A 13505-nucleotide genomic window follows, 5' to 3' on the forward strand; every position below is an offset into this window, starting at 1 on the left:
CACGTGTGTCCTGCAGGGCCGGGAACCGCGGGGCACAGTCCAGTGTCCTGCCAGCCTCGGTGTCATGAAAGTAAACAGCGCCGGGAGGGGAATGTCGGCCACATGTGGGTCCTTGGATTTCACCCCTTCTGTCTGATCGTGAGCGTTGGCAAGAATCTTGCTTCCTTATCGATTCTGTTTAAACTTAAAATATTTGATGTATTGGCCCGTGTCTTATCTCTTGCCAGCTTTTATGAGCAGTTTCTGTTCCAGTAAGGTGAGCAAGATTTTTGGTTGTGTCTTTTAGAGATCACTGTGTGCTCTGTGAAAGCAGCTGTATTTGAAGTATGTTTGCTGCCGCAGTAATGCTCGGTTTGTTTTTTGTGGGTGTATTTTTGTTGGTTTTTGATGGGGCTCATGTGGCTCAAGTGTTTAAAATGAAACAACCTGATTTGCACAACAGAAAGCAGAAGAGCGGTACAAAGACTTCATGGGAATCTTGGCTCAGATGGCCTCTAAAGGTCCCTTCCAACTAAAAGGCTTTTATGAATGTAGTTGGTCAGGCACATGGAACACAGTATTCTGTGCTGTAACTTTCTTCTCTGATGATACACGTTGAAATCTCTTTTGCAGTATGTCATCAAAAAGTTAAACCTGAAGCAGGCGTCCAGCCGGGAGAGGAAGGCAGCAGAGCAGGAGGCACAGCTGCTATCCCAGCTGAAGCACCCCAACATAGTCGCCTACAGGGAATCCTGGCAGGGGGAAGATGGGCTGCTGTATATCGTTATGGGCTTCTGCGAAGGAGGAGACCTGTATCACAGACTCAAGGAGCAGAAGGGCAAACTTCTGCCAGAAAATCAGGTGGTAGAATGGTTTGTCCAGATTGCCATGGCACTGCAGGTAAAGTGAAATGTAACTTTGGCATTTTCAAAATATTAATTTGGTTCTTTCTGCCTTTAGAATTCTACAGTTGTGCTGTGGATTTTGAAATCCCATTTGGCTGGGTTGACGTCTGAGCACAATGGTTATCAGCTCCGTTAAGGACCTGTTCGCACATCACTGCAGTCAGTGTCATACTAAGTCAAACTTAGTATTTGTGGTAGGGTTTTGCTGTCACGTGGTATGTCTACGTCTCTGTCAGTCAACAGTGGTAACTTCCAAGGTGTTTGTAGTCTCAAATGCTGTGATTTGACTTTTTGTATCAATCTTAAAGAGTGTAGCTGCTCTTCTGTTTTCTTTAAAAGAAAAGGCTTCTTTCATAAGTGTTTCGTTTGCTGTGCTTGGCTGTTTTCTTAATTTTCTTAAATATAATCCGACTCTGTTGGCATTGGAGATTACCAAACTTTAAAAACTATTACCACGGTAATAAAGAGAAGATAGAAATGTTAACACTGAGAAGTAAGAATTTTCTGTCCCGCTCCTTAAAAGTTGGCTCCTATGGCCAGATATACACGCGTATATGAGCATGCACAGCTGTGCCTGTTCTTGCCAACTGGAGGAGTCTGAGCACAGTCCTGATGGCTTCCTAAAGCCATATGGGAGATTTTGGTAAAGCATAGCCAAGCTCTGGGGCTGTACCTGTACTGTTATATGAATATACTAATGCTGTCTTCAGCAGTGATAAGCCATTTTTATTAGATAACGATATGTGTGTTTTTGCTGTTTGCATTTCCCGCCTTCAATCTCTTTTGCATGATTTTACTTCTCATGGAGAACCAGTTGTGTTACTCAGTCTATCTTTCTTTTTCTTCCCCTCCCAGTACTTACATGAAAAACACATTCTTCACAGAGACCTTAAAACTCAAAACGTTTTTCTGACAAGAACAAATATAATCAAAGTGGGTGACCTGGGAATAGCCAGAGTGCTGGAAAACCAGTGTGACATGGCCAGCACTCTCATAGGCACTCCGTACTACATGAGCCCCGAGCTCTTTTCTAACAAACCCTACAACTACAAGGTACAGTAAGTTAATGCAAATGTCATTTCTGCTTTGCTGAACAACTTGTTTTGTTTGCCTGAGAACATTACATTCTAATGCATTATTTTTAATTAATTACTATTTAATGTCACCAAAGATAAAAGGAAAAGGGAGATATTGGCCAGCACCTTATGGAACTGTTTGCTGCAGTGGATGAGAGTTAACAGCATGTGATAAGTTATCACAAATCACGTGTCCATGTGACTGTACCTATTGTAGCATGCCAAAATAAACAAAGATTTTGGTCTGTGTTTTGTAGCTGTGGTTTGAGACAGGGTGCTTCATACTAAACTATAACATAAAAAAAGAATAAAGAAATGAGCAGCCTCTCGGAATTGAAAACAAAACAAAGATATTTGTGCTCTTCTGTCCTGCATGCTGAAAACCATGGGGAGCATCAGTTTGGGTGTCTGTGAGCAACAACTAAGGGGAACTGTTCTTATGAAAAATAGAAAGGTTTTCTTCCTCTGGTTAGAACCAGCGTTGTAAGTAATTAAAACAAAAAAAAAACCCCACCCTATGAACTGCAACTTTTACAGTTATTTTCAGAATCCACCTGGTTAAAGTTGGAATAGTCAGTCACCATTAAGAGTGAGACTGAGGCCAAAAGTTTGCAGTGCATTTTGGTCTTAATTCCTTTATTGTGATGAAAAGCCTCTTGGAAAGCACATGTCCAAGCCTGGAGTTTCTGCCTTTAATGAAAAGCTCTTCAAACTTTTTCTTCCCCTTTTTCCAGTCTGATGTTTGGGCTTTAGGCTGCTGCGTCTATGAAATGGCCACACTGAAACACGCCTTTAATGCTAAGGACATGAACTCTTTGGTTTATCGAATCATTGAAGGAAAGGTAAAAACATTCATATTTTTCTCAGTTCTTGGTTTATTTTTTTTGATAACTTGAGAGAACCATTTTCAGTCAGAAGCTCTGCAGGGATTTGTAAGTATCTGTCATGTTGCATACGTAGTCATGTCAGTTTGGAAGGTTGGTATTTCCTGCTAATCTGTGATAGAACAGCAGACCCAGGAAGTTTGTTTTTAGATATTGCTTGGGATTTCTCATTACCTTTTTGTACAACACTGCAGTGATTAATTTTCAAGGCTTCAAGATAAGTCACTTTTTTCATTTGCTTCTGAATTTTACATTGTGCAAAGAATTCCATCGCTGTTAGTCATTTTCCTGTTATAACTAAGTGCCTTATTTGCGTTGCCGTACGATGAAGTTAAAACAGATTAATTTAGATAATAATCTCTTACGCCTATTCACAGAATTTCACCTTCAGTGTTAATTAAAAGCAATAACAAAACAGAACACAGTTAAGTACTTGGGAAACGCACAGTGTGAATAGTTAGACAGTTTTTTGTACAAAGGACTTAGCTTGAATTTGACTGTCATGTATAAATGATTTTGCAGTTTTGTTGACACTGTTAAATAACATCAGACTTCTGTTCCTGTTACAGCTGCCTCCCATGCCGAAGGATTACAGCCCACAGCTGGTGGAAATAATACAAACCATGCTCAGTAAAAAACCCGAGCAAAGGCCTAGTGTGAAAAGCATACTGAGACAGCCGTACATCAAGCAGCAAATTGCACTGTTTTTGGAAGCTACAAAGATGTAAGATATTTTCACTTGGGTGATTGAATGCAAAACATTCATATGACTTTCGTCTTTGCTTTTCAGCTTTTTTTATAGCAGGATAACGTTGGTTCTTCTGTGTGCAGTTATAAAATCTGCAAATGTATTTGTTGCCTTGGAGTCTTTGAGGAATAGGAGAGCTAGAATGAAAAGCGGTTGGTTTGTTTTTTCAAAGGCAAATGAAATTATGCGAAGGTTAGAACTGATCAGCTTACTCAGAGTAAAGAAATGAGAAACCCCAGTATTTTCAAGGAAGCACTGGGAGATGCACGTTATGTTGTGTGGTTCACTGAGGCCATTTATCAGCTGGGTGTTGTATTTGCAATTTCCTTTTGGTATTCACCGATATGATTGTATTTCTTCGTTAAGGTAGGTCAGTTACTTTGCTGCTTCCAGGTAGGAGCAGTTTTGGTGCTGTGCAGAACAAATGTACTTTGCTGCCAGAGTCTAAATAGTGTTTTTAAACTGCTTGTGTAGAGAGGAAAATGAGAACGTTATGTACAGTCTGTTGAAAAAGCCCGCTATTGTGTATTCTCTGTTATCTGTGCAGTGAGGGGGTTTTAAATACCTAGGATCCAAAGCAATATTTTAAGGTCTTGTAGCCAATGATTGAGCAACTCTTTTTTTTCCTAACAGGAAGGCAGCCAAAAGTCAGAAGCAAATGGCGGGTTCCAAACTTAAAGATGCTTCTTCTGTGGTCCCAGTGAAGAATGAATCTCATAACAAGAACGTTACACCCCCAAACAGCTCCTCTGAGCGAGGGAGGAAATGCAGAGTTGTAAGACCCATCTTCTTCCTCTTCCCCTGCCCACAATATTTTACATGAAATGGCTCGAGCATTGGTGAGAACGGGGATTCCTGGTGGTGTGTAGAACTTAGGTTGATGAAGGAATGGTGTTCGGGTTAATAATGGAAGTAATTAAAAAGCGGTAGGTCAGTAAAACTAATTGTAGTGCCTTAACTGTAAGATCTTAACTAAATAACATCTGATTTTCTAATTGTGGGCCACTATTTGAATTACTTCTGTGTAAACGTGCAGTTGAGTTGACTTACCTTCTGTATGAAGTGTGGTTATTTGCAAGTATTTCTACACTTGTCAGGAGTATTTGAGGTAAAATATTTGATGACAAGTGGTAATCACTGTCAGTGAAGTAACTCTGGCAAAATTAATTACTGTTATACCACAAAACTGTTTATTGTTCTAGTTCTCGCTGGTGGTTAAAATGAGTCATATGAAGTGATTAATCTTGTATGTAGTTGTGTGGTGGGTTGTGGTTTTTGTCTGTTTTGTTTTTGTGTTCTGAAATTAGTCTGCTGTCGTGGGTTTAAGCTTTCAGAGCTGAAATACTAAATGTATGTGGTAAAGTAGCTCTTGGAGAATTGCTGGTACTCACTGGCTTCTCCCTCATGGAAGAGCCAAGGGTTTACAACTTTTCTTTCATGGTAGCACTGGAAGTGGGTGAACAGTACATATATACAGCCCTGCCTGAAATATCTAATCTGCAAATACAGTCTGTATTGCTTTTAAAATGCGGGTTGTTGCATTTTTGAAGCTCTTAATCTGTTATCATAATTTTAATGCACTTTGTGAACTCAGGTATGTTAATGATCTTCCTCAGGCACTTGGAATATTCTTTCCTAAGTTCATGATACTGGGAAGCAACTCTCTTGTTTTGTTTTTATTCTAGAATGAGGAAGACTGTGCCATCAAATGTAAAGCCAGCAAGTTTTGTTCGTCAGAGGAACCAGCTGCTGAGCTGAATACAAAACCATGCAGTAAGGATTTGAACAACCTGGGAGGCTCCCCAGCAACAATTAGTGAAGTGAATATTGATATCTTACCATGTGAAAAGAGAAACTTTGGAAGTGAAAAGAGTAGCAGTGAGCATATTCCAGAGAGTAATAAGGCAAAGTATGCAAATGCTTCAGGGAATTCTGAAATAATATCCAGCAATCCATTGATGAAAACTGATGGACATCAGAAAAAGACAAATCAAGCTTTTAAGGGGGGAAGTGTTGAGTCTAAGCTCCCATCTGCTGATGCTGTGGAAGATGATGATGACACTTTGAAACTCCTGCAGCCTGCATCGAAAGACCAAAAGCAGACTGATGTGGTAAAGCATTTATGCTTATGTAGACTCTGAAATAGATTTGACTAATAGACACCTCTTAAAATGTAGAGAGCTGCTGCTCATATTTGTTTGCTACCCAAGCAGGATTCTGATGGCATTATTTAGATACTCTAAATATCTGGGAGCCTTGGCTTCAGATTTCAAATGCTGTGTGGTGGGGGAATTTCAGATGATGACAATACTGCTTCTTAAGGGAACTAGAATCTTCAAGCCAAGAAGAGAGATGGCAAGAATAATTTTAGGACTTCTTTGTTTTCTTGGGTTGGTCCTGATTTGGATAGGTGTCTAATAGCAAATGGAGTAGACAGCCAATCGAGTGGGGCTCAGAGAGGCTTTTCTCTTCCATTCTTGACTATGTAGTACCCTCAACAAATAGATAAATGGTAGACTTGGGGCTAGGGTACTAAATTTGACAGAGAATAGACGATAGATTAAGCAGCACTTGGGGTTGGTTTATGTTCTACTTAAAAACTGTTAGGACCATTTGTTCCTGTTCTGATTCAAGTAAGTGTCTTGGATCTGCATTCTTGAGAAACGGTGGTGCAGCAGATATTGTTTTCTGACTGTCACAAGCTTATTGTGTTTGCAGCTGTCATGTGTTAAGTTGGATGTTGGCCAAACAGCCAATTTGCCTGTGCTGGTCTTTTCTTTTTAAGTGCCTGCAAACTGAAAAAGTACTTTTCTTTCTTAGGATGTTGTCTGTCATGGAGCTTCAGGGGATGCTCAGGAAAAACTTACCTCTCAATTGCAGCCTCGTGATTCTGCTCATGAGCCTTCTCTCTCACGGCAGCGATGGCAGAAGAAAAGAGAGCTGGCTGAAGTCTGTTCAGAGAAGGTACAGATAATTTTAAAAATTCTCTTTTTGTACTCTTTAAAATGAGAATTTTTAAAGGGTTTTTTTTTAAGATGTTTTATGCACACCTGTATAACGTCACTGACAGCGAGATACATAATGCTCAAGATGTCCTTCATGAGCAGTATGAATAAACCTTTGACAATGTCAGCAAACCTCAGCAGCTGGATGTAGCCACTATGTGCAAAGAAGCTCTGAAGAGTTCTGTTTAGAAAAGACCACTAAGGCTGTCCAGCTGTCCATCTGCTACCAGCGTGCCCACCAAACCACAGCCCTCTGTGCCACATCTGTGCTCTCTTGAAAACCTCCCTGGGCAGCCTGTGCCAATGCATTACCATTCCTATGAAGAAGAATTTGTTCTTAATGTCTAACCTGAACCTCCCCTGGTGCAGCTTCCAGCCATTGCTAGTTAGCTGGAAGATGAGGCTGACCCCACACTTGCTACAGCCTCCTTTCTGGGTGCAGCCTTACCAGTGTGGAGTACAGAGGGACCAACACCTCTCTGCTGCTGGCTAGAAGTATCTAGCACAAGCCAGGATGCCCTCAGCCTTCTTGGCTACCTGGGCACACTGCTGGCTCATGTTCAGCTGGCTGTCACCAACACCCCCAGATCCTTTTCCTCTGTGCAGCTTCCAGCCACTTTGCCCCAAACCTGTACCAGGGCATAGGGTTGTTCTGACAGACTTCTCTTTGTCTCTGCAAAATACGTGGCAGTATTTTCCTGGCTGAGCAGGTAAGGCTGCTTGTAGTGAGATCATTAGTAGTGCCTTAGACCAGATGTGTAACAGCTGCCCTGAATGTGCGTGTAGACTCCAGGAAGAAGATATTGGTCGTTACACATATGCCTAAAGCAGGGCTCCTGTCACTCTCAGCAGAGTGGCTTTTTGGGGAAGACACCACCTATATAAGGAAACAGGATGACTGGTTTTCAGAATCATACCTTGTTGCTATTCTCTTCAGTTTTCATAAGTGAGTCTGGGTTCAGCAAAATCATTGGGTGAAAAGTAGTATGGGAGGAGGGGGATGAAGTTCAGGACAGAGGGGAAGTGGATGTAAGCAGAAGTGCAGAGGGGGAGACGTTAAGTAGGTTCCAAAACCTGTCTCATCCGGCTTTACCATGCAAGAATGTCTCTATATTGCAGAGAACTTTAAGCATGTAGTTTCTTACTCATTTCTCTTTCAAGTTCAGAGCGGTTTCTCCTCAGCCTTTACCTTCTCCTACTGATGTGAATGTAAAGACAGCACAAAGCTGTGCAGAGGAGCATATTGCCAAAATCTCCGCAGATTCCAGTAGCACCAAAACCAGTCAAAATGCCACTGTAAAGGTTAGTTCAAAACATGGTGTCACTGTATTTTTGTCTCTCATTGCTTTTGAGCAGGCTGTTCCTGGAGCACTTGTTCAGAGAGTACAGAAATGTACGGTAGCTTCCTGTGTGGAAGTTCGGTCAGCCATCTAGCTGGTGTTGGAAGAAATGCTTCCATGCTGAACCAGTGAGGTCACAGGCTTCTTTTTTGTAGTGTATATTAGTCTTGGTTACCAGAACTGTTTTGTAATAAATAATACAGCATCTGTTAGATAATTAGAAAGCAGCTTTCTCTTCTGTGTCATTAGAAAGAATGTTGTTTGTTCTGTAGGTAATAGATAGTCGAGGTCATTGTGACAGTTGCTAATTAATACCATACTAATTTGCTTTAAAGGAGCGGCCTTTGTCAGCAAGAGAACGAAGGCGGCTGAAGCAGTCTCGGGAAGAGATGTTTCCCTCTGGTAATTATGTTTGCACGGGAGCATTCTATAAATGGACTTCTTGTAGAACAAATTCTAACTTGCTGCCAGTTCTTCACTAACATCTTGAGAATGATGCACTAAAGCTGTAGTTCTGAGAAACGTTTCTGTATTCTTCTTAATTATGTTCAATTGCATTTAGAGGTGACAGCTTGTATTTGAAATGTGTGTGAAGCTCGGAGTATACACTTTCCATATAGAAGCCTTGGTGGTTTTTGTTAGCAGTATGTCTGCCTGCCTGTCCTCTGTCAAACCTTTTCTTACATGAACATGAAACTAATTCAAAATACATGCAGCTGAGTTATAAATATTGCTGAAATGTCATCCTTCCAGTGATCCCAGCAAGACGAGCAGGAAGTAGTGCAGTAGTTGAAGGAAAATCACGTACGGCAAATCATGTTAAAGTTGCTCAGTCTTCATCAGATCCCAGTATTTCTCAGGTAAACTGAGGTCATAATGCTTTGGAAATATTTCAGTGGAGGCACAACTTGGGAATATAGCAATACTTTAAAAAAAAGACACCTGTATGTGGAAGAAACTCAGTAAGAATGCTCAGTTATCTGCTTGTGTTGTTTTGTGAGTCCTGAGGGGAAGTACAGGTCTGCAATCTACCTATTTGTTCGGCTAGATCAGCTTAACGTTTCTACACGCTTTTACACCACCTGTCAGAGGTAAAGACTAAGAGGTATCCCGGACAGCACTGCTGTGTGATCTCATTGCTGAGGGGTTTTTTGATTTGTTGGTAAGAAAATATCTATCATGACCTGTGTTTTGATTATGAGCGAATTGCCTGTTGGAGTTCAGTCTTAACACATTCCCTCTAGCCTGGTACATCTTACTGTGCTTTGTTAGTAGTGTCTGAATACTGTATTTTAATATGTGTATGTGCTCACAATAAGAAGTAGCTTCCAGAAGGAGACCGAATAGTTTCTGCTGATATTCTCTTAGTAGCCTAATTAAAAAAAAATTGACTGAGGTCATGAATGTACATTGGGCAAACTGTGCGGTACCACAGGGCATTATTGGTATCAGGAAAGGGAAGGAAGAAACTTGAAAATTCAAAGCATAGGCTTTATTTTCCTCAGTCCTGCTCTTGCACGGAAGGTGATCTGCATGGTTTACCTGCTTGTGTATGCTTCTAACTGTTATTTCTGCACTACAGGTGCAGAAACTGTGTTTGCATTCACAAACGGAGGTTCCATGAGTTTAGTGACACTGGCTGTGTGTGCTGCTGGTGGTGTGTGTTGTGCTGTGCACTGAGCACAGGATTGTAGAGATGTGGGCACAGTCTTCTGGTGTATTTTAATGAATGCTGGAAACTTAACTGATAAACAAAGGGAATAAATATGACTTTAAAATGTGTGTGTTAAAAATCAATAGATGAGCTAAGGACGATGAATGTACAATACAGCTGACTAGCAAGCATGCATGATTTGTTTTTAAATGAGGTGCTTGGTAAAGCATTTATAGTTGTTAGAACTGAGTGGCGATGTCATGCCAGTCAAACAAACGCTTCATTAAGCACGTTCTGATGTCCTGTGTGTTAGCTTTTTTAAAAACAAAGGTTAAACTTTTTTTGTGGGTAGAAAAAGTAGTTAGTGCCATAGTGATAAATTAATTCTGAAAGTCAGAATGTTGGTCTGTTGTTTCCTCTTCATGTAGAAAAGCAGAGTAACCCACCGCCTGTCTGATGATGAGCTAAGCTCTTCCACAAGCTCTACAGAGAAGTCTGATGGAGATTCCAAGGAGAAGTGAGTGTTTTGTGTCACAGTATGTGAGAGTATTTAACTCTGACTTGGAGTGAGGAGAAAATGGCAGGCATTGCTTTCCAGTTTCGCTTCACGTGGTGACTGAAGAATCTCATGATTCACAGAGAAGGTTTAATTGTCCCTCTCTGATTATAAACTTTTTGTGCTGTTCTTCTTAAGACACGTGTTTGTGTCACTATATTTTGGCAAATGAAGCTCCCCAGTAAACCAATGTTGCAGCATCAGAGGAGAAATACAGCCCAGGATACTTTAAAAGCAGGAGTGCAAAGGTGTCCATGTGTTTCCTTTCAGCTGTGAAGGAGGCTGAAATAACTTATTGCAGATCTTGTCAATGTTAGCAGCTTCTTCAAGAAATCCCATTTGCTGCATTGCTGGAGGTGCAGCTGCACAGGAGCAGTAGCTGATAGGACTGAGAATTTTTTCCAGGCAGATGCATTTTGTGCCATTATTAGATGAAATGCTACTAATGCTGCTGTTATTAAGACTGTACCACAAGAAGTAAATTTGACGTGGGATGCTTAGCAGGACTTCATCCCATTTATTGAAAACCCTTTGAAGGGAAGGTGGAAACTGCATCACAAATGGTGACTGAATTACATCATGTTTCTCCTCTCCTAGAAAAAGCAGTAAGAGTGAAGTGAATGAGCTGGTGCAGCTGATGACTTGGACACTGAAAACAGACCCTACAGAGAACTCTGAGTGCTCTGTAACCTCAACCTCAGCCCCAGAGTTTAAACTTCATAGGAAATACCGAGACACATTGATTTTGCATGGAAAATCACCTGAGGAATCAGAGGACTTCAAATTCGAAGAGGTTCCTTCAGGTTTGTTGCTCTGTTACTATCTTAAATGATTGATTGTCAGCTGCTAATTACCAAAGAAAACCTCCTGGTGGGTGACAGAAAGCAATCAGTCCACTCATGCTTCTTCCGGATATTAACAGCTTTGCAAATAACCTGGGGTACAGAACTGCTCTAGCTGTGATTTACGTGCCAGGCAAGGGAGTGGGATCAGTCTGCAATTAATAATGCAGAGAGCTGATCTGTGATGTGACCTGTATTTAAAGTTTCCAGAATGAACGGTTCAAAGTTGGAGTTGAGTGTTTTGAAATAATTTGTTGTGAATTGTGGACAAAGCTGAAATTGCGCAGGAAGCACAACTCAGCATTAAACAGGTTTTTATGAGCATAGAGTCATAGAACCATAGAATGGTCTTGGCTGAAAAGGACCGTGATGCTCATCCAGTTCCAACCCCCTGCTGTGTGCGGGGTCACCAGGCTGCCCAGAGCCACATCCAGCCTGGCCTTGAATGCCTGCAGGGATGGGGCATCCACAAGCTTACGCAGAAGCTCATTTGCAATGAATTATTCTTAAAATAATTCAGTGGTTTTCTGTTGTTGTAGAGAATTGTTTGAATGAAAATAGTATTTTGTAGATGTTAGAGACCTCATAGTGTGAATTGTGTGCAGTGGTGTCCTGTACAATGCCTTAAGATTTAGCATTGGGGTGGCTCTCGCCACTGTTGATGATCTCCTTCAGATAAATGTTATTTCATGCAAACTGACAGCTGGAATTCCGTGGTAACGTGGTTCCATGTTCTTCTTGGTGCGTAGTATGAAAATGGAGAGTAACTGCAGTGATCTTCTCCTTTTCTTTCATTAATAGACATGTTACCAGGTCCTGAGAAGATGAGGAGAATGGTTGAAGTCCTGAGATCTGATGTGGTGCGAGGATTGGGAGTGAAACTTCTGGAGAGGGTGTACAGCATTATGGAGGAGGAAGATGAAGAGAAGAGAGAGGTGAATGCTTTACAAATGAGAATTTAGAATGGTTGGGTTTCTTATAACCCCCTTTTTAGATACTGAGATAACAGTGCAGACCCGGGTTCCAGCAAGTGTTGATGTGGTCACTGCAGGCAACGGCCTGAGTGTGTGCCTGGTATTACAGAAATTGCTTCTGAATGTAAATGGCTTCAGCTACATGTTCTTCAGGAACCGGGAGCTTTGGAACTGCACCGTGATCCCTGAGTGTGAGGGAGATGTCAGGGGTGTAAATAACTGCTCTGTGGTGGTTCTTCATTAATGGTTTCCTTTCAAACTGTAATTTTTTGTCTTCATGTTCCTCTCACTTCCAAGTGAGAAATGGTTTAATGTCTGTCCCTGGTGGAGATGAGTGAGCAATGTTTGGCTACAAAGCAAACACCACACGAGTCAGGACCATCAGTATTTTACTTGTGCTTAAAACTGCCAGGTGGGGTTTCACACAAAAAAGGACTTTCCCACTCCCCTTCCATCTGTGTAGTAAAGCTTCACCTGCTGCTCTCAGCCGAGTGCCTGTGTTAATGCTCTGATTACGTTTGCTGGTAGTTCAGTTGCTTTTTTCCATGTCAGTGGCTTTTTTCCATGTCAGTAAGTTTGGTGGTTTTTCTTCCTCGTGCTCTGAACAGCTGCAGCTGCGGGAGCAGATGGGAGACAAGTACGTGAGTTACGGTGTGAAGGCCCGGCACCTGAAATTCCTGGAGGAGAACGCGCAGTTCTGAGCAGAACCTTGTCCTGAGCACAGAGGACGGAGCTTCCTGTCCCATTGGATGGATCGGATCAGCTTCAAGGGGGCGTTTCTCACCGACCTTTGCTGGATAAACCTGCAGAAATCCTTGTACTTTGTAGTAGCATTTTTTATGTCTTTCATAAGAGACACTTGGTTTAGTTTTTATTCTCTTAATGAAATGTGAGCTGTTCCATAGGGCTGCACGCTGAGCTTTGTATAAAACAGTGTCCAAAAAACAAGTTGGTGTGAGTGTGTCGTAGCAAAAGGTCTGGGCAAAAGTGGTACGCGGTTTGTGGTACCAGAGGGATGTGCTGTTTGTGATACCAGAATCGTGCTGAGGCTCAACCATTCTACCAAGTGTTGGTAGAGAGTTCCTGGGGAGGAGCAGTTGTTGGTTTGCAGAGCAGCAGCAGCCTGGTGGGGTTGGTAAGTGACAGGTTGTGTCGCTTTGGTGCTGCCCTTGCCTAGACATCGTTACATGAGATCGCAGTGGAAAAAGCCTTCTTTATTCACAGGATGGAGGTGAAGGGCAGTTGCATTTGTAATACACAACGCTTCAGCTCCACAAACTGACTTGTTCTCTTCCCCTGACTCTGGTGCTGTAACTTCAGCACCCGTCGGGGAGACTGAAGTGACCGTCGGGGTGGATGAATTATCACCCACAAAGATGGTTTGTGAGGTTAGGACTCAGAATGGAGTCAAATGTTTGCTCAACCAGTTTATGTCACAAAAACGTCACTGCCATCCCCTGTCCTGCATCCCTTTCAGGCTCTCAGGGCTCCCCACAGCCGTGCATTACGTGCTGTTTCTTACGACCCAATTCATCCTGGTGC

General features: G+C 41.9%; 1 protein-coding gene across 13 annotated transcripts in view; it reads left to right on the top strand.

The window, feature by feature from the left end:
* The window catches only part of NEK4 (NIMA related kinase 4), a 13925-nt gene extending 1014 nt beyond the window's left edge, over positions 1-12911 (top strand). For 2 of the 13 annotated variants that reach the window (XM_015874439.2, XM_015874435.3), the window contains exons 2-15: positions 613-879; positions 1740-1937; positions 2695-2802; positions 3414-3568; positions 4226-4367; positions 5278-5703; positions 6413-6556; positions 7759-7899; positions 8273-8339; positions 8691-8797; positions 10020-10108; positions 10745-10950; positions 11791-11924; positions 12572-12911. In XM_015874439.2, coding sequence (XP_015729925.2) covers positions 766-879; positions 1740-1937; positions 2695-2802; positions 3414-3568; positions 4226-4367; positions 5278-5703; positions 6413-6556; positions 7759-7899; positions 8273-8339; positions 8691-8797; positions 10020-10108; positions 10745-10950; positions 11791-11924; positions 12572-12664 — 2124 coding nt within the window. In that variant the 5' untranslated portion in view covers positions 613-765 and the 3' untranslated portion in view covers positions 12665-12911. Of the gene's footprint in view, positions 1-16; positions 257-612; positions 880-919; positions 1044-1739; positions 1938-2694; positions 2803-3413; positions 3569-4225; positions 4368-5277; positions 5704-6412; positions 6557-7758; positions 7900-8272; positions 8340-8690; positions 8798-10019; positions 10109-10744; positions 10951-11790; positions 11925-12571 lie in introns of those variants that run through there. The other 11 variants (XM_085517234.1, XM_015874438.3, XM_085517239.1 and 8 more) reach the window with 9 other exon arrangements.
* Positions 12912-13505: the final 594 nt, after the last annotated feature.

This window comes from Coturnix japonica, chromosome 15 (assembly GCF_054131305.1).
Source record: "Coturnix japonica strain WE chromosome 15, WE-NBRP24, whole genome shotgun sequence".
NCBI lineage: Eukaryota > Metazoa > Chordata > Aves > Galliformes > Phasianidae > Coturnix > Coturnix japonica.